We start from the raw sequence: 27,994 nt of genomic DNA, 5'->3' as shown, positions 1-27,994 counted from the left end.
ATCCGAATAACTACCTGAGTCTTCAGTTTAGTCTTCGGTCTCTACTTTTAAAGTTAGGCTTAAGACTTTTCTATTTAATAAAGGTAACAGTTCAGCCTGCTTCAGGACAGCCTGGACCATTTTCTAATAAAGCCATCAGTTGCTGGGAGACTGACACGTCTCTTACTCTCCTTTCAGCGATGTTTCACTATTAAATATCAACATTCAGTTGGAGCTGGAAGTTTGTGCTCTGAGCCTCCATCAGATCCGCAGAGAGAGGATTTGTTTGTTTTGAAAATATTTCTTCCCGCTAAAAGGATTTTTTAAAACTTTTATCACAGTTGCCTATACTTGCTGGTAGTAGCTGTTGTTTTTTTGTAAAGGCACCTTGAAATGACTGTTGTATTTAGCACTGTATAAAATTGGATTTAATCAAGGCAAATCATCCAATTCTGGGTTGCAGGCTGTGGGAGCCGATCCGAGCGAGTGATAGCTGAAGGCGTGTCTCACCCAGGACAGATCATCAGTCCATAATGGAGATACAAAACCACACACACTCATTTACAGACTCCAAACCAAGAATGAACATCCAGACTGCAATCAAATATCCATCCAGACGAGATCTAAGATATTCTCATTGTGAGGCGAGAGCACTAACCCCTACATCATTGTGTGGTCCCAGCCTGTGTCTCTCCTCTCAGTGTAATTACAGCATTTTTTTTTTCCCTTCACCATAACAACCCAAACAGATTTCATGCTACAAGCACACTTCATCCTCGCAGCTTACATGACACAGATCAGACTGTTATTCTTGGTTTCGGACACATTTTCTACTGCGAACAGCTGCAACCTTTTGAGATCCCGCGTGAGGCTGAAAATAGTTGTATTATTTTACAGAAGCCTAGACGTGCCGCTCGCCAAAAACTGAAAGAAAAAAAAAAATGAGTCCGTCTTTCCAGTGCGTCTGCGGAACTGTTTGCAGAGAGAGAAATGAGTCGGGGAGGAGCCGGCGCAGGAACCGACCGCTTTCGACAGACTCACCTCATTTGACTTCTCGTGCGCCAAGTGGCACACCTGTGATCAGGTTTCAAATATTACCTCATTTATGGTTTCATGCCCCAAAATAGAAAGTGACACAGGAAGGAAAATAGCGAAGCGATCTGCCGAAAGGCTGCAGGAAAAAGTAACTTAGCAGTTTAACAGAGGCGTCTCAGAGTGTTGCAGGATGAACCGCATTACACCCTTCGACCAACTCTCACCACGTCTTTTGTCTCACACCAAGCAGTGATTTCTGCTTCAATTCTAGACTTCCTCTTGCCTTTTTTTTTTTCCTTCTGTCATCAACACACTGACGTCGTCGGTAACGACTGTTGTGATCCATAGCAACAAGAAAGCAGGAGTCATGTTGGCTAGATACTGATACTTTGAAATATCGGTTACGTGTTCATGCAACAAGGCTGGAGGTTTTAAGTATGAAGGACAAAAATGTAATGTGACCAAACTGAACTTGAACCATAAGTGTATATGTAAGAATTATGACATGTGATTTACTGAAAAAGCACCAATTAGGAAACAATTAGCCACAGGCCACCAGTTGTCCATCTCTGTTATAGTTTATAGTCTGAAATTGTCCCAAATGTTACTTGTTTGACATTTAAAGTTATTCTCGAGCTATTTTTTAATCAGTCACTAACTACACTTTGCCACAAAGCCTGGCAGAACCCAAAGGCAGACTCACGCAAGAAGGGAGAGTCCAAAAGTTATATTTGAAACACAGGCAGCATTCAGAGGAACTGAGCATTATCCAAAAGGTCAAGTCAAAACACAGAAATACTGGGTAACAGGGAAACCACTGGGACGATCTCGCAACAGGAACAAGAGGAGAGTGAGTTTATATACAATAGAGAGAGGCAAGGCACAGGTGAAGCATATTAGGGAGGAGTCATGTAATGACACACTGAGGGGAGACAGACAGGAACAGGGAGACAGGTGGCCTGAAATATAGACAGGTAAGGAACTTAAACTTAACCAGCCCTGACACTCGTGATCAAATTCATTTCTGAAAAGGTGTTCTGATATGAGAATCAATGGCGACACCATCCGCTTAGTTGTTTTCATGGAGATTCTTGTCTGAAAAATCAGGAAGGAAAAATGCTGTGGAGAAGAATCCATCATGGAGACGTCACCAGTCCACCAGAGGGTAACGACATTCACACCTACAGGCAATTTACAGGCACCAGTTACCCCACTTGCATGTTTTAGGTTTAGTGGGATAAAACACAAACTCCTCACAGAAAGTCTCTAGATTCAGAAAGACAATCCTGATCAACCCCCCCCCCCCCCCCCCCCACACACACACACACACACACCAAGAACATGCAAACTCACATCACTGAAAACCCCCGAAGCAAGTAGTCAAACGAGAATTGTCTCACTCCCTGCAAGCACATAATTTTCCACTTAACAGCTTTAAACGCCAAGTCATTCAAAGCTGATCCCCTGCACTGTATTTATCAGTCGTATATATGAGTGAAGCGGACTATAAAGTCCACAAAGTCGTCTTTTTTCCACCGCTGGTTAACCACACGCATTGATTCAGTGAAAAACCGAGTCAGCTGGTCGCCAGAGCTCCAGCTGGTAAAGTAACTAAGCCTCACCGCCGGGCTCTGACACACAAAGACAACCATGTGTCACCGGTAATATAGCTGCATCAAAAGTTTCACGGTGGCTCATTTCTGGTCAGTGCAGTAACATCATGCCGAAGGCATGGTGAAGTCGACGGTTTGGCCGTTGCCTGGATGAGTGCAGCGGTTTTCCCAGACTCTTCCCTCCTGATCCACTTCTGCCTCGGCCCGTCTGCATCCAAGAGGGACTAAAATCAGCCAAGTCAGCGGAAACAGGGGCTCTTGAGGTTTTTCTTTTATGGGAGGGGAAAAATGATTCAAACGCTGGTTCGTCTTTCCTGTCACTGCGACGGGTGTTGTGTGGATTCCAGTCTTGGACTGCAGCAAGGTGGGAGAGTGGCAGTGGTGAAGTGGAGCCTTTGTGCTGCTTCGCGTCCCTGAATAATTTCCATTTACGCGCCGATTTATAGGGGATCTTAACATCCACAGGGGAGAATGACTTTTAGGAGAGCCCCTCTTGTAAATGACCACTTTGCGGTTATTTTGACAGCCATTCTGGTAACAACAGTTAAATGAAACCACTGACGTTAGTCAAGCAGGATTAAGAAAAACATTAAAAAAAATAAAATAAACTGCTTGCTGAGCTCTCCGTTTTTAGCTGAGTCACACATGATCCCAAGCCACGTGCAGTAATGAGTCCCACCTGGCGGAGTGGGCCGTACGTCTCTCTGGGGGGGGGGGCGTTCAGTTAGTCAAACACATCAAAAGTGTCTCAATTCATGTTGAGATGAATACAGCTAATCTCTGATGAAGCGGTGGCAAATTTTGCCCGTCTCAAAAAAAAACCCAAACAGAGTTTAAACATCTTCTGAACATCTGAGGACACTTTAAGGCTAAACTGGAACGCTGCTCTGGATTCTTGATGATCTGAGTGCAGCTACAATGTAATGGTAGCGTCTAATTATAGGCTGGTGCTTTGAAGGCTGCTGGAAAATGAAACATTAGCTTGTATGCAGGTCTGAGGCACGGCTTGCATGCATGTTTTACTATGTTAGGTCTAATTTAGTCGGCGCTCGGTAGACTTTCGTGTAGGACCTCAATATGGTGCAATTATGAACAGTTAGAAACTCTGAAATGATGTCGGTACTCTTTTATTATGGGCTTTCAAGAGACTGGATGTGAACGAGGACATTTAGTTAACTGAGGGATTTGGCATCCGGCCCTCAGAGTGAAGTTGAACACAGCCCGCTCTGTTGACGAGAACCTCATTAGGCTTCTGTTAACATTAACCAGTTTGGTGAAGACATGTTGATGATGTCAGCTGTGAAAAAGGTAATTGCACCAACAATTCCAGCCAGATTACCGCCCGAACCGCAGTAAATTGTAATATTTTCCTAATGAAGGAAAGAGGCATTTGCATGAAGTGGTGGTCCAGATCTGACAAATTCTAACATCCATACATGCCAGGGAACGTTGATTGATGTTCGCTTTTACAATTTAAACTCCTGCTTATATTTTTCTTGACTTTGAAATCTCCAGTTGAGAACATTTCAACAGAAGATGTTTAAATACTTCAATGTCACATGGGGTCACGCCTCTGTTGGCTCTCTTGGGAGAATTTGATCATTTTCATCGATTTGAAAACAGATTATCAAGTGCTGTAATTGAGTGTAACACATCATGGCTAAAATAGACCCGTGGTTTGTAGAGAAGATCACAAGGAAGAACTTTACATTATATATTGTATACAGTAATAAAATGTTGTACGTATGCAGGTTATAGTTAATGGTCTTTGTATTTTATTTTGTTCCGTCATCAAGAATCCATAAGCCGGATGACCTAAGGGAACAAATTACTCCTCATTCTTTCATTCTTCAACATTCCATTAAGAACGAAGAGTAAAAAGGTGGTTTCTGTGATGGTTGTGGCAGGATCGCCTCATGTAAACGTCCTGCAGGTTTGGGGAGGCTGGTTCTGGTGATCAGCTGAGCTCGTATCAATCTGTGTCACTGTGGCAGTGGGGGTTTTGCTGGGAGCAGACCTCTGATCTCCATCTGCCCTCTGAGCTCTGACATTTCCCTCCCAGACAGCCCTGCTGGTATGCGGGTGTGAAATTCCTCAGATGTGCAGCACCGAGTCACAGGATGAGCGGCACAAAGCACCATTCACTCCGCCTGCGGAGGGCACGGCCACTCACTCACCTTGACCCATCCGTCATTGTGCGGGTCTGTTAAACAGGAGAGGATGCAGCAGATATCCAACCGGATCCCGGAAAATACATAATGCTTCATGTAAGTCTGAAAGCTCAGTGTGGTTGTAAATCTTACACGGTGAACTTGCAGAATCATCCAGCTGGCCAAGAATCTGAGGTGACCATTGGAGATGTACATGAAAACAGCGGGCCACTACGCACCAGCCTCAGTTCCTGCAACAGATTACAAAGAATGCAAAAATGGAAGACTCAATTTTGGAGCTCTCAAGTTCATTTTTGATCAGAAACCTTGTTGAAATCTCTTAAATGAAGGTTGTGGACCTCACGCTTCATGATGGAGGAAGTCGACCATTTGCAAGAGCCTCAAAGTATAGTCATTACTCCTCAAGAGGAATCAAGAGGTGGCTTGGCATCGGGAGGCCTCCATCACCTCCTATTAGAGGTCTGAAGGCATTTGTGACTGGGAGGACGTCGGCTCCAGACTGGGTGGACAGATTCTTTTTCTCAGTTGGTCTCAGAACGGCCTGAGGTTCCATCGTTCAACTTCCCTCTCGTTTCATTGATGAGGGGATTATTTGGGACCTTTAAAGTGAAGAGGCAGCCGGAATCTCTGTGTTCCTCTCACGTCTGTCACCATCCCAACGCTCACCCACGGTCATGAGTTTTAAATGAATTTTCTCCATAGGGTCAGGAGCTTATACATCCAGAGACTCAAAATCGAGAGGCAGATCCTCCACAAGGAGGGAAGCCAGTTGTGGTGGATGAAGCATTTGATCAGGATGCAGCTTGATGAGGATAGCACCCAGTAGAGGTCTACCAACCAGTCACGCCTCACCGAGAGGAGGCCTGAGGTTTCCTCTCATATACTGAACTCTGTGACCCAGTGTGGAATAAATGCAAAAGAAGCTGGATGGATTATAAAACTGGAACACAAATATATCTTTTGTTCCTCCACGGCAGCAGTGATATCAGCATTTTTTGCTCGTTATGTTTCTTCAGTTCCATCACTTTTTTTTTTAAATCAAAGACTACATTTCTATTTTTGTGCTACTTTGAAGCACGTGTCACACTGTTGTTACGGCTATTTCTGGATGAGCTGCACTTAATGATTCACTTTGTGACATGCAACTTTTAGTTTAACCCTTTATTTGGCAGGTGGTCGTGATTTGTAATTTTTCCAAACAACAATAATACACCAATGACAAATTATAGAATCAAAGCTGATATGTGCCAAACAGCGTTATCACTAAATCATATTAACTGTCCCTTTATTTATATATATATATATATATATATATATATATATATATATATACACATATTATTGTAGTGTTTTAGGACTCAGTAATCCATTGAATGTGTCAGCAGAATGTTAGAAGACTTTATAAAGATGTTTATGCTATTTAGTAATATATTTAAACTAATAAAAATGGAAAATTTTTGCAGCTTCCTGACAGATTTGATTTGATAATAATTTCTTTGTTATTCCTCATAAGAGCTCACCACTGGACCGCCTTATTTATCTCAAGGCCATTTACAGAGTTATAAACAAGAATTTCAAATGAGCAATAGGTGAAAATGGAAAGAATAGCAGGATAGAAATGGAGAAAAGGACAGAGACAATTAACACATTTCATGAAAAGGCAATAGCGATAGAGAAAATATTAGTGACTTGTAAAGGTGAATGGCGAGGGGAAAGGGAGACAAGAGACCTAAACCTACAGCAGCTCCACTAGGAAATGGTTCAGGGCTTTAACCAGCCTGTGAGCTGAACTCTTACCGGTGATTGTTCCACACTAGAGGAGTCTGAAAAGTGAACGCAGCCGCAGCTGCTCCATGCGTCTGTGAGGAAAAGTGCGCACTAGAGTTAGAGCGTGCAGACTCCTGAAGGATGATTCAAAGTGAGAAAATGTCATAATGTATTTGTCAGTAAGAGGACAGCGTCCTTATGGGCCTTTCCAGTGACTGCTGCAACCACCAGGACCTGCAGCAGCATCACCAGCTCTCCGGGCTCTTACTGTTACTGCTGCTGCTGCTGCTGCTGCTGCTGCGCTGACTCGACGCGCTCTGCTCCATCCAAATGACGCACGGTCTATTTGTCCCCGCCGGGGGGGGGGAAAAAAAAAAAAAAAAAAAGCCTTACTGGTCCAGGTTTCACTTTACAGCCTATTACATCCTTCACTTTCGTTGCATTCCCTCCCAGCTCTTCTTGACAGGCATGCGTCATCTCCATCCTGGGTGAAAAAGTGGGCAGTTCAGGATTTCATGTGGCGTCTCTCTCTCTCTCTCTCTCTCTCTCTCTCTCTCTCTCTCTCTCTCTCCCTCTCTCTCTCTCTGGACTCCCTCCTTTTACTTTCCTCTGCGAGCCTCCGAGCAGCAGCAGCAGCAGCAGCTTCACCTGCGCTGAGCAGCATCCAGAGCCTGGAAGGACAGACGCAGTGCAGCACGGAGAGCAGCTGACGGAGACACAGTGAAGAAGTCCATCCTGCACCGCTGACATGCTGCTGACAAGAAGCCGGTAGGATCCGATGTGTCAGTGATGGCCAGTTTGTGCGTCCTACTCATTTGAAAGTTATTTTAGGTTCAGCATTTCGATTTAAATCCAACACTGTTCAGTAGAATTAACCTCATTGCCACTTAAAAAGTTGTTGTTTTACTGATGTGCTGACATTGAATGGAATGCAATTTCCCCCCAAAAAGATAAAGACATTTGGTGCGTCAAAAAAAATGCATCTAGCTTTTAAAAATAGCTTACATGCATCATCTTTTGATCTTACCAGCAGCTGTGTTTTGTCCCTACCAGTTCTCATTATTTATCTAAAACTAAAAGGAAACTTCATGATGCCTAAATATCCTTTTTATGCATTTACATAAAATGATGTGCTGGCATTTGCACATTTGCACCATTCAAATATTTACCTTAGCCCTCAAACTCATACTTCTCTTCATAAAGACAGTGTACTCTAAGTGCTCAATGTGGACCAACAAATAGTCAGATACATACAGTAATCGTGGCATGTTTTATATATTGGAGTAGATGTGCATTTTGCCCTTGTTTTTCTGAGCTCCACCAATTTAGAATGAGAATTTCAACCAAGCAGTGCCTGTATTTGAAGGGATTTATGGCTGATATCAAGCACCATCCTTGGTGGTGAAATACACCAATCCTGGAGCTGTATCTTCTGTCATAAAGGAGTTTTGAAGGTGGGATATAGAGCACAGAGGTTCTATTTCATGTATTTGGCCAACTGAGAAAATTCCTACTAAGACTAAGTAAAATAAATTTATATTGACCTGTAGTAAATTGCGCTCTTGCCTCACAGAGAAAACATTGCCAGTCCAAGTCTGATTTCCTGTCACAGTCCAAAAACAGCTTTAAATGTGAATATATGTATTGTCTGTGTCTCTGCGTTTGTCCCGTGATGAACTGGCTCATTGTGGATGAATGGATTACACTGGTTAGATAGTTATGAGATTAACAAATAATTAAAAGGGTTTAAAAGATCATGTGGAAATGGATGAGATAACTTTAAAAAATTCTGTTTTGACTTCACCATTCGAAGTCGAAAAACAGAAAATCTCAGCATATTTGTCATCAACTAAGCCTCCCATTTTGATGGAATCCATGTCGTTGAGGCTGTTTGGCATGTCTCACGCTCATATGTTTTCTGTGGCCTGGAGACACAAGAAACTCCTTTTAGTGTCAAATGTATATCGAGACTCTTCACTCTCGACGGGTCACCTCAGGGCTCAAGTCGAAGTCAGTAATGGACAGTGATGGTCCAGTGGCTCTTTGTCCTGACATGACCCTGTCAAGCAGAAGAACCTGAGAGCACGTGTTATGGCCAAAAAGCTTTCTCCAGCCCCGACCTAATCTCGGGTCATTCCCTCTGCTCCGACGTTAACTTGAAGCTGTGGAAAGTGTGAGGCAGCCTGTTGAAAATGGAGAGGCAGGTATCATGTTGAACTTGGCTGGTGATGAGCAGGTCGTGAGGCTGATTCCTCTGGAGGAGGCGTTGGTCTGAGATGTCTAACAATGAATAATGAATTAAATCTGCCATCGTGATCCAGCCTGGTTGGAAAGGCCTGTAAATATAAAGCAGGGCAGCACAAAGACATTGGTGTCTTTATGGAAATTTGCATAGAAATATTATAACCAGTGAAGTGTGTGTGTTGTGTTTTTTAAGATGATAAATATCTGTTTTGACTCATGCATGTTATTTTAAATTTGTATCTGTTTAAAGAGAATAAAGGCTGAACTGTATAATTTTTTTTTTTTACTGAAAAGTAAGTTACCTCACTGGTTAGTCAGCAAAAATTTTGTGATCTGAGACTTCAAAGTTCACCCGAAATAAGAAAATCTAATGGGGAGGGTTGAAAAAGTGTCTCATGTTTAGTCATGGTTTCCATCTGTGGATTTGTTGAGTCAGCTCTGAGATCAGACTCCTGTTTGAATTGTCCTTCCACAGTTTCCCCAGACACTGTGGGAGGGGAATCGTCTGGTGGGCGACTTTTCCAAAGTAGCCATCTTGGCGAGAGACAGACATGTGGAGATGTCTTCATTGTGCAGCTTCACTTCAGATGTGTGGATGGGAGAGTGTTGCGGGGAGCCAGAGCAGGATAGTGAACAGACCGAGTCGGTTCAGACGAGGCCAACCCACGGCTCTGAATCCCGAATCCACCAGTAACTACTGATTTTTAGACTGAAGACTGGACTGAGTTCAGTCAGTTGTGAAATTCAACCTAGTTTGTCTTCAACTTCTCTCATTATGTTTATTTGTTCCTGATGTGAGTCGAATTAACAGCAGATGTTCCCCACTGCACTGTATATGAGAATTTATCAGGTTTATCTCGAGGTTGATCAGAGTTTTACTATTCTCTTTACCCACTTTGAATCTGTCCAAAGTTGTTGTCTGTGTGGTCTGTCCTCCGACCGCCGTGGACAAGCAGGTCGATACCGACATCGATGTATACACGTTTCAAATCACCCTTGGATGAACAGATCCAGGCAATTTCCCTGTTTAAGATGGCAGGAAATATGTTATTCTTGCTAAAAATGTCCACTCAATTTTAAAGGTTTTTTTTACATGATTTGGAGGTCAAATAACTTCAGCAAAATTGTGCGTTTACTTTATTAATGTCTATTTAAATAACTGAATAGTGATTTATTCTCCACAAACAAAACAAAGAGGAATAAAACATCACATCTATGATACGTCTTAGCAAACTTAAGTTCATTCTGTAATTTGACTTATCACTGTAATCTTTGCTTCAGGAATATGAATTACCAAACCCCCTGGCTTAAACCACAGGCTGATTGAAATGGCTTGTGATCATGTTATATTGCTGAGTTTTAATGGGAGAATTTGGTTGAAGCTATAATGCAATTTTAGGCAGATAACTGCAAAAGTCCTGTACACTGTAAACATAGTCCATTAATTATTTACACGACTGGGGATCCACTCAGATACAACAGCAGTGAGGGCAAGAAGCCAAAGTTGACAACAATGTGCTCAGCTGCAATAAGGATTCATGAAGAATTTTTACACCGTCAATTTCTAACATTGTGCTTTTGTTTGCACACCTAATATTGCACTAATTAGAGTTGTGTATTGGTTTCTTTTATACCAGCAAGCCTTAAATTTAATTGGAAAACTTATCAAGTCAGTAGCTTCGACGAGGATTTATTTCTCTGCTGTAAAAGCTCAATTACTGGGCATTTTAAAAGCTTTTTATTGTGCCTCATTGTGGATTTCTTTCTCCTGAAGTCACTTCCACTTCGACAGTCCCCAGACCGCAGGGCACGTCAGTCAAGCAGCCATGTTTGAACTGGCTAAACTGGGACCAGGCAGTCATTTTCTGGTTTGTTGGTGGAGACGAGGTTTGCTTCTATTGAGCTTGATGCAGAGTACTGCAGACGCCACCCACGAGATTGTGTGGCTGCATTTCTGTTGTCGGCGCAGCACCGAAAGAGCTGCCAACGTCTCCTGCTTCGCTCCGATCACTATCTACTTTGGCATTTTATCTCAGATTTGTCTATTTCCTCGTCCACCAGATCCAACATGTTGCTCTGTGGCTGCTTTCTGCAGGAGGAGGCTGGATTAGTCCCTTGTGTGGATAATGCACTGGCTGCACTTTGTGGACCTGTAAATGCAGTGTGTGGCATTGATTTCAGCTTGACTTGTCTTCATTGTAACTCCCATTAAGATGAGCAGAGCTGCAGAGCGCCCGGTGACAGCGAGGCCAAAGGCCTCTGTGAGAGAATGCGATCTCAAGAGGACAGAAACTGCCAGAACCTTCTCCTCCGTCATTGCTCTGAATGCACAAACTGATATTTAAGCTCACTATCACAACAGTTACACCATTTGAATCGGGGCGCAGCTCCTAAATGTGGCAGTCTCTTTTGTACAAAAGCCTGCTCCAGAGCGATTCTTGGTGCTCTAAAACTTCCTTTTCCATCCCTTGAAAGAGCGAGAGAAAGGAAAGAGAAAAACCAAGCAAGTGTGCCAGTGCCCCGTCCTTTAATTTTCCCTGAAGGCCTTTGTGAGGGAGTCGGTATGAAATGAAAGCACAGTGTGCAGCTGTCCTCTTGGCCCACTGCTCGCTTTTTGTGAGAGGTTTTCTTCTCAAGAATACTAATAGTGACACCGACTCTGTGGAGCCCACCCAGCTGGCCAGAAGACAGACAACAGTTATTCTGCCATCAAAGGAAGCCATTTAAATTGACACGAGTTAGTGAGCTGTTTGTGCAAGCCCCCTTATGAAGGGTGCATTCGATAAACAGATGCAACTTTATGGGACTTTTGCATTTCTGCTTCAGTCAAGAGGCCCAGTTTTATGGTAATATTTCCTATCAGCTTTGACATTAAAGACGGGAACTCTCTTCAGTTTATTGAGTGAAATGTGTTGACTCGTGGTCGGAGAGGCTCATAATTAGATTTTATGTGTCAACACAGCTCAGTGCATGTCATCACCCTGTGCAAGGGGGGCAATTTTTTAAAAATGTTTATTTATGTAGGGACAAGTATGGAGCATCAATCAGGGCCACATATGACAGCATTTAAAGCCCTGAGCTAATTTGCATTTCCTGACTCTCGTTGGATCTGAACTCACAAAACAAGGAGCAACAAAAACACGAGTACAAATAATCAAAAATATAATACAATTTGTAAAAATAGATTAGCACCTATTTTCAGTGAGTCCATTAATCCTGCCCATGCTTAGTGGTATACAACCTCCACATAGTTTGTTCAAGATGGACAGAGAGCACGCAAATAGAAAAAAGACTGGTGTTTTTAATGCTGTAACAGAGTTTTGGTGTTTGGTAACATTTCGATAAAGCATGTATGAATCTAAAACAGTGGAATCGGGGTCATCATGTAGTCATTTCTGTTGTTGAACAGGTTCCAGTGCAGAGAGCGATTACCCGTTGGGTTTCTTTTAAAGAATTCTCAAGCAGAAGTCTTTGCTTTCGCTTAAAATTAGATTTTATTACATGTTTTGTTTGGTTCACTGGTGATGTAACATTCACTCAAAAAGCAATAGAAGTAATTTGATTGATCCTGGTGTTTTATAGCAGAGGGTTTATCTGGAAAAATAAACTAGTTAAGTAAGACAATACAAGTTGCAATGACTTGCAGGGGCAACTCCTGTAACACAGGCTGCAGCCTAATCAACATTCTATCCATCCATCTTATATCATGTTATCCAACTTCAAGTTGGAGGGCGTTGCAGTAGATACCAGCTGACTATGGGCCAGGGCACTGGACAGGATGTCGATCTATTACAGTCATGGGCAATTTTATGAGGCAGTTTTCGACTCACACTGACTAGGAGAAGAGCAAGCTCATTGGAACTCCTCTAGACACTGAGTTCTTCTTTTGTCCTACATTGTAGATTAATTCAATGTGTTCTCAGTCTTTGTTTGTTGAGCGTTTTCATGTGTTTTTGTCATCAGCAACGATCAAGCACTCAAAGACTTATTTGTGTTGAAAACACAAAAAACAATGTCTCGTCAGACATAACATCCTCTTTCATTTCCATACTTTGACTTATGTGATGTGTTCAAACATTGAAGTGTTTCAACTATTCTCTAAAAAAAGACTGTCCTGCAGGGTACAGCAGAATTTGTACCCAGAGAAAAAAAGATTAAAACTGTTTCAAGAACTCCCCACAAATCCCAAAAATATGTGTTTAGGTTAAAGAGCTTTTAGAAGTGCAGTTTGAAAAAGATCTGAGGAGCACGTGCTGTTTCTGTCTGGAACAGTGGTTTAAAGTGCGTGGCAAGCTGTTCCTCTGGAGGAGCAAATCTGATCTGATACCAGATAGTTAATATTTAGAATATCACAAGAAAAACAATTGTGTTTTATTACCGTCTATTGCCCTGCCATTAAATATACGATGATGCCGATGATTCAAAGGGACACTCATCCCCACTAACGTTCAAACACTCCAGATTTATACTATGTAGTAAATGTCATAGACTTAAGACTTAACACTGTTTAAAACGCTATACTGCACTGCTTATGAATCATAAGTGCAAAAGTGTTTCACTAGAACTCGGGTAGAACCAGTCAACTTCACGGATGCCTCAAACCTTCCAGCACTTTTGACAAATTCACAACAAAGTAAGGTTGCACACTGCAGAGTTTAACGTTATAACTAAGTGCTGTAAATATTGCTCAAATGTGCCACTAATGGGGCCATAAACTGATTTAAACAAAGACCAGCAGAAACGCATTAGTGTAATTAAAACTACGCCCCGTGCTGGAGCTGTAAAGGCACTTTTCTCTGTATTCAGCCTGAAAAGAAAAAAAAGAGTCTGAAGCCCTGAATGAATGAACATTTGCGGCTTCATCGCGGCATCCTCTGGAGGTTGTGTGAGGTCGCTGTGGACGTCCTGCCATGCCTGCTGGGTTAATGACAGGGCCAGGCCTGGTGACGGCGAGCTGGCTGGATGCCGCCGGGCCGAGACGCTGTGTCATTAGCTCCCGGAGGTGATGAATGGCTTGTGGTCGGTAGCCTGTGCCTCCAGCTTCCCTTTCAAAACCAAGAGCAGTTGGTATTTCGTGGTCGAGCTCAGAGATACGTTTCTTTTTACGGGCTCGTGGGACTTGTGTGTTGTGCTCGGAGCTTCTGCTCCCAAAATTGACGTTTAAAGTCAAGAATCCGTCTGGGAAGAACCAGCAGGTTACTGTGATTTAGGACTAAATCTATTCAGTTTGTGAAGTTTATGAGGTACACGTGGCAACAACAACAATTACTGTCTGAAAGCAACGGCCACGCCGCAGGCTACTGTGTTATTAAGTTGTTGTTGACAGAGCGGCAGAGAAAAGCCAATTTAACTTTACCTGAGCACAAAAAAAAGTAATGAAATTTGTAAAGAAAACTTCCTGGCCTCAATCCACATGCTCAGTTCCCCTTCTCATCATATATGGTTATTTACGTGTGACAAACACTGAAAACTAAAATGATAGGCAAAGCAAATATTCTGAGAATCAGTTGTAAGTGAAGGCTTTTTGAGTCATAACTTTCTCACCAGCTTGAATATCTTGGATGAATTTCCAGGGGATTTGATGAAATGCTCCCATTAAGCTCTCACTGAATGGTAACAGTCTGGCTCAGAGAGACGCTCACATGGATCTAAACTGGAGTTTTTAAATAAAATCTCCAGGTTTTGCGGTTTCCCCTCTTTAAAGACATTTGAAAATTTTCCCACAGAGACAGAAATCCCTGCTGTTTCACAAGTGCTTTATGGCTCTGTTTTAATTTAGTAAGCATTTCAGTTTGTGTTATCTTTGTATTTTTTTTTTCGTATTTTTTTTTTTTTACATTTCCCTGTTGCAATGTGTTTTCAGTTTCTTTCCTATTCTCATTGTTTTGTCACTGCATCCCAGAAAAGTATTCTCAGTGAAATTTTAATTTAAATTTGTAATTTTTCACATTCAAAATATGTTATTTAAATGCCAAAATACTAATTACTACAAATATACAATAGTATAACCTGTCTAGACTGTCTAGAGATGTGCAGGATTGAGACAAGGGTGGAGGATGTGGTTCTGAAAGTAACATGAGGGTATGCAGGCAGTGACCTTTAACTTTACAATAAATCAGCTTTGTGCAATCACTGGAGCGTGTTCTCGCTGAGCAATCACAATACGTGACCACCACCGCTGGAAATCACTCTGCCTATTCAAGGTTAAATGTGTGTGAAATTGAAAATTTTTAATGCTTCCCTCCGAGAGTTCAGCACAGGATTCTTAGATCAATCTTCATCCATTTTAAAAAAGCTTTATATATTGATTTATTCACCTTCCATTATAACTTTGTTCATTGAACGTACTCTAATGTCTCCATTCATCAACAGGTTCAACTCGATTACAGCTCAAATTAAGTCTTTTCGTTGGCATTCATTAAAAAATTCAAACATATTAGAGGATTTAGTTCTATTTTTTATTTTTTTTGTCTTTTAAGCTCATATAAATTAACACTATTAAATGTCATTTATATATAAGAAGGTCCACTGGAGAGTGATGAATGGACCAAAATTACAGATATTTCAGTTTATACTTTCAGAATATCAGACTATATCTGCAATGTAATGCAAAAAAAAAGTTTCATTCAATTCTTGATCCTTTTCCAATATTGAGAAAAAAAATGCAAGTAACACTCATCATGAATTACTTTACACATCGGGGAAATGTTACAAATTTGACATACTATGTCTTGTACAAATGTAACTGGTACAGTGCAAATAATCTAATGTGTTGTGACAGAGTCCCTTATTATTTACGTGATAAACAAATCCATAAGTGCACTTCCCTGAGGTATTTTCAAAACAAAAGGCCACAACACATCGATGTTTATGTAACTAGAAGAAATGTAGAGCGATAGCATCATGCACATTTCAGAAAATCTTACACGTGCAACATTTTTCACATTTGTTCACACAACTTTCTTATTCGTCTTCGATATTGTTGATTTAATATCACTAGTTTGTAAACTGCTGCTGTATAACCATAGGTGGAGGAATTGAAAAGTGTTTTCCTGTTTCTATGTTGTCGTCTCCACAGACATGTACAGATACTTCCACTTCTTTGTGCCGCCTGTCACCTCACTTTGGCTTTTCCCACACAAATTCCATCTACTTCTGGTATGTCCACATTTTGCTCTTTGTCTCTTTGTCATTATATAAATAAGAATTATTTCCAATGTAGTAAAAAAGAAATACTTTAAATAAGTGCATAGTCACAGAGTGTGATTAAATTGAAGGGCATGACTCAGTCCTCACAGTCTCCTCTGCTCTCCTGTACCTGTTTTCTCTTTGCAGATGAGGTTCAGCAGCTCCAGGTGAAAATCCCCCAGTCAGGTCCAATCATTGCCCCCCTGGGCGGCTCCATCTCCCTCCCATGCTCGGTGTCCCTGTCCTCCACGTCCGCCTCCGCCTCCTCCGCCCCCATTGCTCCGCGGGTGAAGTGGACGGTGGTGTCTGGCGGGGCGGAGACCCAGATCGTGGTGGCGCGGGGTCAGAGGGTGAAGGTCAACGAGGCGTACCGAGACCGCGCCGCATTGCTCAACTACACGTCGTCCCCCGATGACCTGTCGCTGTGGCTGGGAGACCTGCGGTCCAGCGACTCGGCTCATTACCGCTGCGAGGTGCAGCAGGGCCTGGAGGATGCCAGCGACCTTGTTCAACTCAAGGTCAAAGGTGCAAAGCTGAAAGACATGGATGACTATTATTAGACTGAGGCTGGGGCAAATTAAAGGCAATGTTTAGATCAGTTTAGATTCATGGAGATGCTGAAGATTATGTCTAACCCTTATAAAATGTCTGATTTACTAAATCTTTACAGTGAAGCCAACGTTAATAGACTCACACACTCACACCAGCCTTGAAAATAAAAACAAATGGCAGTTTCTCAGGTCTACATAGAGTTTTAGAATTTTTCTTGGATGCCTCTGTCATCTACCTAGTCTGTCCTGTCTTGTATATCCAGCATCTATTCCTTTTAGGTTCAAAGTGTAAACACCGCAAAGTTCTTGTTTTAGTGAATTTTATGAACATTTCAGCACAAACAAGACCAAATAAGAACCTTTATGGTCTTAAAAAACGGTATCTTTGTCACCTTCTGACACATTCTGGGTATATGAAATTGTTTCATCACTGAGCTTGAATTAGTTGAGATGAAAAATGCCAAAATGATTATGAGAGTGTAAAAACGCGACAAAAAGATAGTCGGTGGTTATCAGCAGAAAGACCTAAACAGTCTGGACTTAACGGATATTAAGAATGAAATTGCCAATTCATTTTCAGTTATTAAGGCTCCTCTTATCTGATCTCAAGGACAAATTAGCAAAGTAATCTGACAATGATCACCTGATGTACAGGTGGTATTTTTATTTCATCCCTTTAATTTTGAAGCTCATTAAATCACTCATATAGAGTGTTTTTGTAATATTTTTTCATTCCAAGAGTTCGTGCACATCATTCTAAGTATATTTAGCGTGTGTGACTCTGCATGCTTTATCTCTGTTTGTCTAGGTGTCGTCTTCCACTACAGAGATGCTTTGGGTCGCTACGCCTTTTCCTTCCCTCAGGCAAAGAGAGCTTGTGAGGCCATCGGGGCACAAATTGCCACCGCTGACCAGCTGCAGGCAGCTTATTATGACGGATACGAGCAGTGTGACGCCGGTTGGCTGGCGGACCAGTCTGTCAGGTACTTCGCCCTCTCTGTGTCGCACCCATGCAGAAAAAAAAAGAATGGAAATTATAATCACAAGGGTCTTACACGTCCTTTGACTGTTGTTGGTTAAATATTTCCATCTTCAAGTGTGCTCAAACTGATCATCTCTGATCTGCATGTTTTTCATTTGTTGGTTTTTATCCTCGCGACCTCTTGACAATGTGCAATCACTTGACTTAATTTGTGCAGGTTAGTTGAGTAAGTGGTTTTATTTTTAACGACTGCAGGTATCCAATCCAAGTGCCCCGTGAAGGTTGCTATGGCGACATGGATGGGCAGCCTGGAGTGAGGAATTACGGGACGATGGATCCCGACGACCTGTTTGATGTTTATTGTTATGTAGAAGAAATGGATGGTATGAATCTCTTTTGAATCTGAAATTGTTCAACATTTTGTTGCACACATTTAGAGATGATCACAAGTTTAACTCACTTGTTACTCCAGTGAGCAGAAATAAACTACCAACAGCAGGCACCTGAAGTAATTGTGCACAGTTTAATTATAGTACTCAATTAGTAAGCATTACTGTAACACAGTCAACATAATGAATGACATACTCATACCAAAGACGTGTGTGTGGCCCTACAACAAATATGACCGTTTGAAGCCATTTTCTTCCCGATTACAATTCACTAAGAGCATCAAGAAAACAATATGCAGAGCCATCTCATCACAAACGAACAATCAAGCAAAAGCACATCCAATAAAAGAACGTTTTTCTTGGCTGTAGTGATTTGAGACCCAACGAATATAATATTATACCCCACGCAATCTCCTCCACCTCGTTCCTTTTAAAGACATTGCAGGATATACAGACTTCAGTAATATGCCTTTTTCACTTTGCTGCCCCACATACACTGAGAAAAAAAACGGGCCAATTTAACTATATATAGGTAATTTATAGGTGTCTGAAGTAGCAGGGTGTTTATTAGATGTTTAACTGACTACTAAAGCACAATGGGACAATAGCAATTTCACCTTTGGAGTTCATTTTTAAGGTGGAAGTGCTTCTTTAAAGCTCCATATCATTGTTAAAAAAAATGTTAGAGTCTAACCCATGTTACATATTTGGGTACTTCATCCTATTTTAATGAAACCATTTTGTTAGCTCATGTCAGAAAAAGAGTTGGACTTGCTAAATCCCCACATATCACTTGTTCCTACAAAGAAATTTGCTCTATCTAAATGAGCACAGATACTCAGGGGGTTTTTTTGGCACCTAAAATGAAGCAATGTTTTCTTCACAGGGGAGGTTTTCCACGACTCCATCCCACAGCACTTTTCATTCGCCGAAGCCCAGTCGTACTGCAGAGCTGCAGGGGCCGAGCTGGCTATGACTGCACAGTTGTACTGGGCGTGGAGTGAAGGTCTGGACCGATGCAGCCCCGGCTGGCTGTCCGACGGCAGCGTCCGCTACCCCATCATAACCCCGAGAGACCGCTGCGGCGGGCCGCAGGCAGGCGTGAAAACTCTGTACCGCTTCAGCAACCAGACCGGCTTCCCAGAGCCCACAAGCCTCCATGACGCTTATTGTTTCAGAGGTGAGTTTCTTGTGTCTGGGGAATCTATTTGCACAAAAGAATTTCAAGTAAATACAGGATATTTTCATTATAGATCAGCGCATATTTGTTTTTCTATTAAAGTCTCATACATCTTAATTTCCTACACAGATAAACGAAACCCTTCCACCGATTCTCCAAGGAACCACTTGACCACAGAAGCGGAAGACGTGGGACAAGACATTGTTATTCTGGTGGAAAATGATCAAGAGCTTCACTTGCAACAAGCAGAACAGGTGGAGCGAGAAGCCCAAAGTGTACTTGAATCTCTGCCATTTTTCACAGGCTCTTTTACCGAAGAGCGCCTGGTTGACGCACACACAACAGTTTCAACAGAGACAACCTATTCTCCTCTCGACACCACAACTGCACAAGTTCCCATTGAGTCATTTGATGAAACTCAGTCTCCTACAGACAGAAGCTACGACTCGCAGCAGATGAACAGCACAAGCAGCATCGAAACATCCAGTTCAACCCAAAACGCTTCATTGCTGCCTGAAGTTGACAATGAGACAGACTCCCACCACAACCTGAGCTTCACCCTCCACCAATCTGAGCCTGAAGGAACGTCACACGAACTTGAGATAGAGAACCAGACCGTTGCAGAAACAAACCGTGAGGAGAGCATCGAGGTGTTAGAGCCGTCTCAAGAAACACCCGACAGAACCTTCAACGACTCACGGGTCAATTACACAGGGACAGACAGCAACTGGACGCAACAGGAGAATCCTTGGGAGGTGGCTTCTCTGACGACCGAGGCTGTGCTGCAGGTGAAGCTCGATGAGGCAGCAGAGGAAGATCCTGCGGAGATGTCGCTTCCGACCGAGGCCTCGAAACAAGGAGGAGTGCTCCTCACACAACCGGCACAAACCGCCACAGTTCTGATCGAGGCACAAACTTCCAGGTGGGACAGTATGGACGGATCTGGTGACGCTTCTCCAGGTAAGTCAAGTATGTGTGTTTGTGTTTCAGCTTCTGAACATATGTTCCCACAGATGCTTTGACCACTCCCCAAATCCTTTTGTTATTTTCCAGAGAGAGTCCTCGATATGGACGTGGTCGGCATCTTCTTCACATCAGAGCCGTCTGCTCCTGCCATCAGTTCCACCACTACTCCAACTCCTCTGGCTTCAACCACCAGCGCTGAACCTCGGACGCCTCTTTCAGATCCGACCCAGTCGACTGACTCTCACGAGTTGGATATCCACTCCACTGCTACAATGCTGTGGGAGTCCTCCATTTCCAGACAAGAGGGAAGCACGAGCCTGGAAACCGAAGACACGCACCACATGGAAAGTGAGCAAAACCCAGAGGACCGCGTTGTTTCTGGAGGGAGTTTATCGACCACCGAGACTCCAGAGGGCTCGAACACCTCTCAGCGCTCGTCCACTGATCCCACCGCGGCACAACAACAAACATCAGGATACCAAATGGTTTTGGATTCTGTAACCAGCATTTATGAAGAGGCGAGTGGACATGATTCTGATACATTTGGAGAAGACGTCAAAGTTTTTCCAACCGCTGAAGAGGGAATTATAGATTCACCAGCTCATGAAGAAGTAACCAACAATTCTTTGTCGTTGGAAAATGAAGTAAGAGTCACTCCAACCTTTGTCCCTGGAGAAGAAATCAACGTTTCCTCAGTCCTTGAAGACAAGTCTGATGAAACCTCAACCATTGTCCTTGAAGAAGATGATAATGTTGCTCCAACCCATGTCGCCAAACAGGAAACTGTTGTTCCAACCATTGTCTTTGAGGAAGAAGGCAATGTTTCTTCAAATCTTGAAGAAGAAGAAAATGCTGGAGAAGTCCTTAGTGAACACATTAATGTTACTACAACTACTGACGAGGATATTAACATAAATCCAACACTTGAAGATGATGTTAATGTTACTCAGATCTTTGATGAAGTGGTTAATGTTGACCTACATCTAGAAGACAAAGCGACAATTACTCCAACTATCAATGAAGGTAGTAACATTAGCGTGACGTTTGAAGATGATCTTAACGTTACTCAAACTTCTGACGAATCTGTCGATGTTGACCCAAATCTTGAAGACAAAGTTACAGCAACTCCAACCCTTCAAGAAGATATCAATGTCAATCCCACCCTGGAGGACGACGATAATGTCACTCCTACCCTGGAGGACGAAGATAATGTCACTCCTACCCTGGAGGACAACGTTAATGTCACTCCTACCCTGGAGGACGACGTTAATGTCACTCCTACCCTGGAAGACGACAATAATGTCACTCCTACCCTGGAGGACAATGTTAATGTCACTCCTACCCTGGAGGACGATGTTAATGTCACTCCTACCCTGGAGGACGACATTAATGTTACTCCTACCCTGGAGGACGATGTTAATGTCACTCCTACCCTGGAGGACGACATTAATGTCACTCCTACCCTGGAGGACGACATTAATGTCGCTCCCAACTTTGAAGACATGGTCGATGTTGACCCAAACCTTGACAATGAAACCAGTGTGACCCCACAACCTGAGGACGAATCTGACCTCGACCTCGCCCTGACAGACTTCACTGTCTCTTCTCTGGACTCTCACACATCAAACTGGGCTCCCCTGACCACCACCGCCGGACCCCAGGAGTCGCAGAACGGTCTTGAATACAGCCGAAAAACCTCCACGTCAGCGCTGGACTCCGGCCTGAGTACCGAGCCAACTGCCGCGTCAGCAAAGACGAGCACCGCCGGCCCCGTCAGGACCACCACGCACTGGTCCAGACGCTCCTGGAGCCCGGCGACCACCACGCAGAAGGCGACGCACGTCATACCGCCGGTGGATCACGGTCTGGCGGACTTTGAGATTAGTCTCACGCAGCCTCCCACCCTACTTATCTTGCCCAATGAAAGGGCGGCTGTAGGCGGTGCAGGGAAATCTTCAGGTAATGTTAACGCCACTCTCATCAGCCTAACCGCCCTCTTCCTACTCGACGCAGTGATGCACTAAAACCCCTGGTCTGTCCTCTGCCCCAACCTGCCTCTGCTCCATTTATCTCCCTGTGAAACACCCCTCCTGCTTTTTAAACGACTTCCACTCCCCCCGTTTGTTTCACTTGTTGTCTCAACAAGTCCACTCCTCACCCTTCTGACTCCTCCTGCTTCACCTTCAAACACTCCTCGCTGCTCCCCCCACCCTCCCCTGAGATACTCACACTTGGACACCTCCCATGTGACATTTGTCAACAGTCCAATGTTGTTGTGCATGATGTTGTTGTTGTGGTTTTTTTGGTTTTTTTTCTTGTCTTCCAAAGATTGACTTCTGTGAAGTACTGCAATACACTAGTATGTCTGAACGAACGTTTTAGTACCGTAATCGTCTCAGAGTGACAATCTCATCCGAGTTTATTGATCATCACATTTAATTTGAAAATAATAATATCTCTTCACGCAAACGATTCTCACCGCAGTGTTTCCTCTCAGCTGTCAAAGCTCACAAAGTATTTTCCATGAAAGTGGAAGAAAAAAAACAACCTAGTATGGGACTTTTATTTTCTCATGAATGTAACGACGATTGTGTTGAATGTAACAGCACTGACCAATGCAGCTGCACTATTGCTTTATATTTAAGTGTTAGAGTTTCTCTCCTTTTAGGGTTTTTTTTGCCTTATGCTGCTTTTTAATATGGTATGAGAAGCACACATAATTATTATCATTACAAGCACAAACTGTGTTTCGTGCTGATTTATCGTAGCATTGAGCGACATGTTTTGAAATGTCATTAATGTTTACTCATGCACAGTCTGCTGTAGTTTATTCATGATTGTTCACTCTTTGTATTGTTTTTAGGTCTAATACCGATAAAGTCAAATGATCCAAGTGTTTTTTTGTCTCACCATCACTTGATGAATGTGTCCCTTTGACGTTTAACTTCAGTTTTAATTAGATAATAATGCCAGAATATACTCGCCAAATATATTTTTCTTCAACTGAATTGTTGAAGAAAAAAAGCAAAGCAAACAAAATGAAAATACTGCAATTAATAGAAATTTATTTATACACTGAACTCAATTAGACAACACTTGCTAATTTAATTTGTTTAAACTGACTCACAGGAACTGGTCTCTCTATCTTTCCTGATTCAAATTGCTATAAAAAAAAAAGACTAAAAAAATGGGTAAAATGTGGCATGGGAATTGAACACGTGCAGTAAGTAATGACATTAATAAATGTCAGGGCTGAGGTCTCACATTATCAAGCTGCAATTGGAAGCAGGTACTTTTTTTTCCATTTTTATCAAATTTGTCAGTTACGGTGATGGAAAAAATTTTTGTTGTTTTTTTTGGCTACTTGTATTGTCAAATGAGCATTTCGTTAAAGCTGCACATGGCAAGACATTTTCAAACATCTGAAATGTGACACTCAAAATTCATACAGGACTGCACAAATGCAGAAGCCTTTTCGTTACTTTTCACAGCCAGAGGTTCCCAAATACTGTCTCACGTTTATTACTAATTCATGGTTGGATGCCAAAATTCCTCACAAAAAAAGATAAGATAGTTGATTAGATTAATACACAACAACTTGTCTTACTGACTATCTGCTGTAGAATCTATTTCTTTAATATAAGGTCTTCCAAAGATTTAATGTGAAAAGTCATTTTATCGCCTTGACCCCCAGATTTCTCTTTTTTTAAATATTTTTTTTACATATTTCATGATAATGTGAAACTATTCTATAGCTGCACAGAAACAACTTCCTGTGAATATTGCCGCCACAACGCAGTGTGTCATTTCATAACAATATAGACTCGACAGCTTATAAAACACATGGAAGGAAAACGATACTAGAAGTTTATAACTCATTGATCAATGGAATGACCAAAGTCAAGTTATCAACTAGAAGACAATTTTTTTTTTGTTTTGTTTTAGGAATAAAACTTTCCCACAGCCAAAGATTGTAGAAAAATGCTGGTTTGACGTTTCGTTCATATGATTCTTTTTTTATTTGTCCTGAACAGTAAAGACACACACACACACACACACACACACACACACACACACACACACACACACACACACACACACACACACACACACACACACACACACTGAGGACCAGTGTGCCTGTAATGACAGATGGGACCTACGTCTTGTTTACAAGGTGCCAAAAGAAGCAAATAAACCACGTCCACTTGTAAAATGTGTAATTTCAGCTTAGGTTCGCATGCCTTCAGTTTACCGTCATTTTACAAATTTAGAAAATTAAACGTGAAACGCCAAATGCTCATTTTTGTCAGTCAGGAGCACTTGAGCTGTTATCTGAAGGTGACACTTAGCCCCAAGATTGTTCCTCTTTACAAGGAATCGTGCAAATGAACTTCTAAATAGGACAATTTACTATAAATTGCCAGTAAACTGAGCTGTCGTGATGTGAAGGGCAGATTTCAGGTAAAGACCAGGGGCAACTAAATCCTGAAAATAACTAAAGATTAAAAGTCAAGATGTTAAATAAGAGCTGCATGTGAGAAATAAATTAACATATATATATTTTGGTAATATCTGAAAGCATGCATCTTGCAAAAACTAATGAATCAAGTCAGTGACTTCATCGTTTTGCACAGAAGCAAATTGTTCAAGATAAATAAGCGTTTAAGTCAGCAGTTTATAGACCATCGTTATTAATCTTGCGAGACCTTTGCAGTCCGTGGCCCTGCATGACTTCACTGCCTCTCTGTTAGAATGCACTTGACCGTGTCATAATAAAGCTCTGCGAGAATGTAGATAAGACACCACTCTGTAGAACTGAATATGTTTAAGCAGGGATATAAAACATGCAGGACTGAGGCCTGTTTTTTGTTGTTGTTTTTTTTACACATCACCAGACGCGTCATCACATGACCGTATCACAACTCCACTTCTCACAACAGTCATAAAAGATGATTATTGTAAAAGAAAAAGAAGGAAACAAATCAGAGATGCAACGAAAAGAGAAGAGGATCTTTCCTGCCAGATTTTTCCTGCTATGACGCTGAAGTTTCTCCTCTGCTGCCATCTGTTGGCTCATATGGATTGTTGCGTACATCTCCCTTTTTTTTTTTTTAATAATTCATAATTTAATATAAACAATGTGCTAATTATCAACAATGTTCTATTCTTGAGGCTTTTCTGTCATTATCGTTTAGCTGCATTCAAAGTTAAATTGGGCCCTCTGCTGTTTTTTTCTTTTTAGACGCCTGTGTGAAGGATCCCTGCCTCAATGGAGGCACTTGCACTGACGGAGGAGGACAAGTTAAATGTCTCTGTTTGCCAACATATGGAGGTGACTTGTGTGAGACTGGTGAGCTCTTTTTCTTTGACTTACTTAGTGATTTTTTTAATGTAGAATTTCAGAATGAAACGTCGCAAAACATGTTGCCTCAGAAAGAAAGGAATGTACTGTGACATCTGCATGCTCATCGTTTGGTTCTTCTTTCTGTTTTCAGACCTGGAGCAATGTGAACCAGGCTGGGATAAGTTCCACGGCTTCTGTTATCGTCACTTTGGCCAGCGTCAGAGCTGGGAGGTGGCGGAGCAGCACTGCCGCATGCTGGGAGCTCACCTGGTGTCCATCATGACCCCGGAGGAACAGAGTTTCATCAATGGTACATCTATCCTGAATCGGTCCCAAGGTGTCGCTGCACTTCGTTCAATCATCGAAGGGCTTCATATATAATCTCCTCTTCAACAGACAACTACAAAGAGTACCAGTGGACCGGTTTAAATGATAAGACTATCGAAGAGGATTTCCGCTGGTCTGATGGAAACCCACTGGTGAGGATTGTTCCCAATACAGACCAGAAACACATATTACAGATGGCTTAATCTGTCAAAAGCTGGATTTATCCCAGGATAAAGGTTCAAATCTAACCAAACTTGGGCTATTACATCACAGACATTTCTCTCCAGACTGTACGTTTTCTCTCCATGTGTGCAGCTGTATGAGAACTGGTATAAAGGTCAGCCGGACAGCTACTTCCTGTCAGGAGAGGACTGTGTGGTGATGGTGTGGCATGACGAGGGCCGCTGGAGCGACGTACCCTGCAACTACCACTTGGCGTACACGTGCAAGAAAGGCACCAGTGGGTAGCTTTAATGAAACTGACCTCTTACCGCTCAGAACATAAGCTTGGGTAAAGTGTCTCCAATCTTTCTTTTTTTTTTCCCCCCCACAGCCTCGTGCGGTCCACCACCAAAGGTCCGAAACGCCTCCATATTTGGGAAACTCCGACAGAGATATGAGACCAATGCAGTGGTGCGTTATCGCTGTGCAGAGGGTTTCCATCAGAGGCTCAACCCCCTGGTGAGGTGTCTGTCTGGAGGCCTCTGGGAGAGGCCTCTGATCCGCTGCATCCCTGGTGAGACAGACACTTCAAACCATTAGATCACATTACATTACATGAGATGATATAGATGGAGAATAGACTTAAACAGTCGTGAGATACAAAATTTATTTTTAAGAATAAGATAGCGTATTCACAATATGAAGCGATAATTGTGCTCAACAAAACTGAAAACAAAAATGAAAGAGACGACCCTCAAACTGCACTGAAAGAAGAAATAGACAAAGCTGAAGCTCCACATATTAAAGACTCCTTTTTTTATTTGTGTTTTTCTTCATTCAGAGGCTGGACGACCAACGCAGCACCCGGACATGATTTCTCCAACCAACAACTTTGCAGCAGCGGAGGAGGACGAGTTTGAAGTGACTAAAAAGACACCGCAGTACTGGGACATCAAGTTTTAAGAGTTATTTTTCTAATCTTTGCTACTGTAATGTCCCGAGGTATAAACCATCAAGAGCCTTTACCAATGAATGCTCAAACAGGACAAACTTAAAAAAACTGAAACACAAAGACATGAACTGGGGCTTCCTGTTAGAGACACGCAGAGCACAAATAGTCAAACATTCCCATTTTTTTATCCTTTTTAGGATAAATTCTGTCATAGCTGGGAGATTTTAAATGCTAAAAGATAGAAATTAAATATAATTACAAGTATGTGATAGACTTTTTTTGCATAAACACAAAAAGATTGAGTTGGAAAACTCAACTCGTATCTGTGTTGGGTTTTTTTTTTATGATGCAAAAGCCTTTTAACAACATGGTGCTAAATCAAATCAAAGAATCCCCACAGTCCCAAAGTCAAGCAGATACTCATAAAACACTACCTTTATCAAATTTCACACAACGGTGATTGCTGTCCACATTTTTTTCCTGAGAGAAACTTAAAATTTCCAGCAGACACAGTTTTGTTCGTCAGCTTTATGTTGTAATAAAGTTTTGTAGAACAGAGCAAAGAATAAATCATTATCTTACTTTACCCTCTGCGCTGTGTGGCCTCTGTTTCACATGGAACGAATGAGAATTTTGTGTTTGTGTTGTTAAAACGTATCGATCTAATTTCAATTACATTGTATTGACTGACTTTGTCCAAGGTGACATAACAAAAGGGGAAGCATCAAAGATCACATCTTTCAGATTTCCTAAATGAAGCCTGTAATTCTTAATTGTTGAATGCAACAATATTCAAAGACTTCTGATGATATTCACAAATGATTTATCAATAATCTTATTAGTTCCCCATTTTAGATCAAATTGAGCTGAGTGTGGCCCCTCAATGTTGATATTTGATATCAACTTGCTATAGTCAAGATTGGCCAGTAGGGGGCAGTAAATGACTAAGGAATGGAGTTAAAAGTTATTTCTTTTCTCTATGTATTTTACTGGAGAACAAACACCGGTATTAAAAAAAAAAAAAAAAATCCATCAGTGAATAGGCGAGTTTATATAAATTCTTCATACAAGGTATTTGCAGTGTTATTATATTAAGCCTGAGCATAAAGGCTGATTTTCCATTATTGGTTTCATCTGTCTT

The 27,994-nt window shown here is 42.0% G+C and overlaps 1 protein-coding gene across 1 annotated transcript; it reads left to right on the top strand.

Annotated features, from left to right (window-relative positions):
* Positions 1-7,185: 7,185 nt before the first annotated feature.
* Positions 7,186-27,439, top strand: LOC308145064 (brevican core protein-like). The gene is made up of 14 exons (XM_080516395.1): positions 7,186-7,333; positions 15,888-15,967; positions 16,145-16,522; positions 17,357-17,531; positions 17,786-17,913; positions 18,806-19,099; positions 19,229-20,059; positions 20,153-22,024; positions 25,311-25,418; positions 25,564-25,722; positions 25,809-25,891; positions 26,055-26,199; positions 26,293-26,475; positions 26,743-27,439. The coding sequence occupies exons 1-14, from the start codon at positions 7,314-7,316 to the stop codon at positions 26,862-26,864; spliced, it is 4,578 nt and encodes a 1,525-aa protein (XP_080372521.1). The 5' UTR covers positions 7,186-7,313; the 3' UTR covers positions 26,865-27,439.
* The last annotated feature ends 555 nt before the right edge of the window (positions 27,440-27,994 follow it).

The sequence above is a fragment of the Blennius ocellaris genome (assembly GCF_963422515.1).
Source record: "Blennius ocellaris genome assembly, chromosome: 20".
Taxonomy (NCBI): Eukaryota; Metazoa; Chordata; class Actinopteri; order Blenniiformes; family Blenniidae; genus Blennius; species Blennius ocellaris.
This window is presented reverse-complemented; position numbering and strand designations above follow the sequence as displayed.

Bases quoted from the DNA above. Each gene is read 5' to 3' on its own strand.
- LOC308145064 (XM_080516395.1), top strand. From the start codon at position 7,314: ATGCTGCTGACAAGAAGCCG. The intron at 15,968-16,144 runs GTATGTCCACAT...TTCTCTTTGCAG, and splicing joins ACAAATTCCATCTACTTCTG to ATGAGGTTCAGCAGCTCCAG. The intron at 25,723-25,808 runs GTACATCTATCC...CCTCTTCAACAG, and splicing joins GGAACAGAGTTTCATCAATG to ACAACTACAAAGAGTACCAG.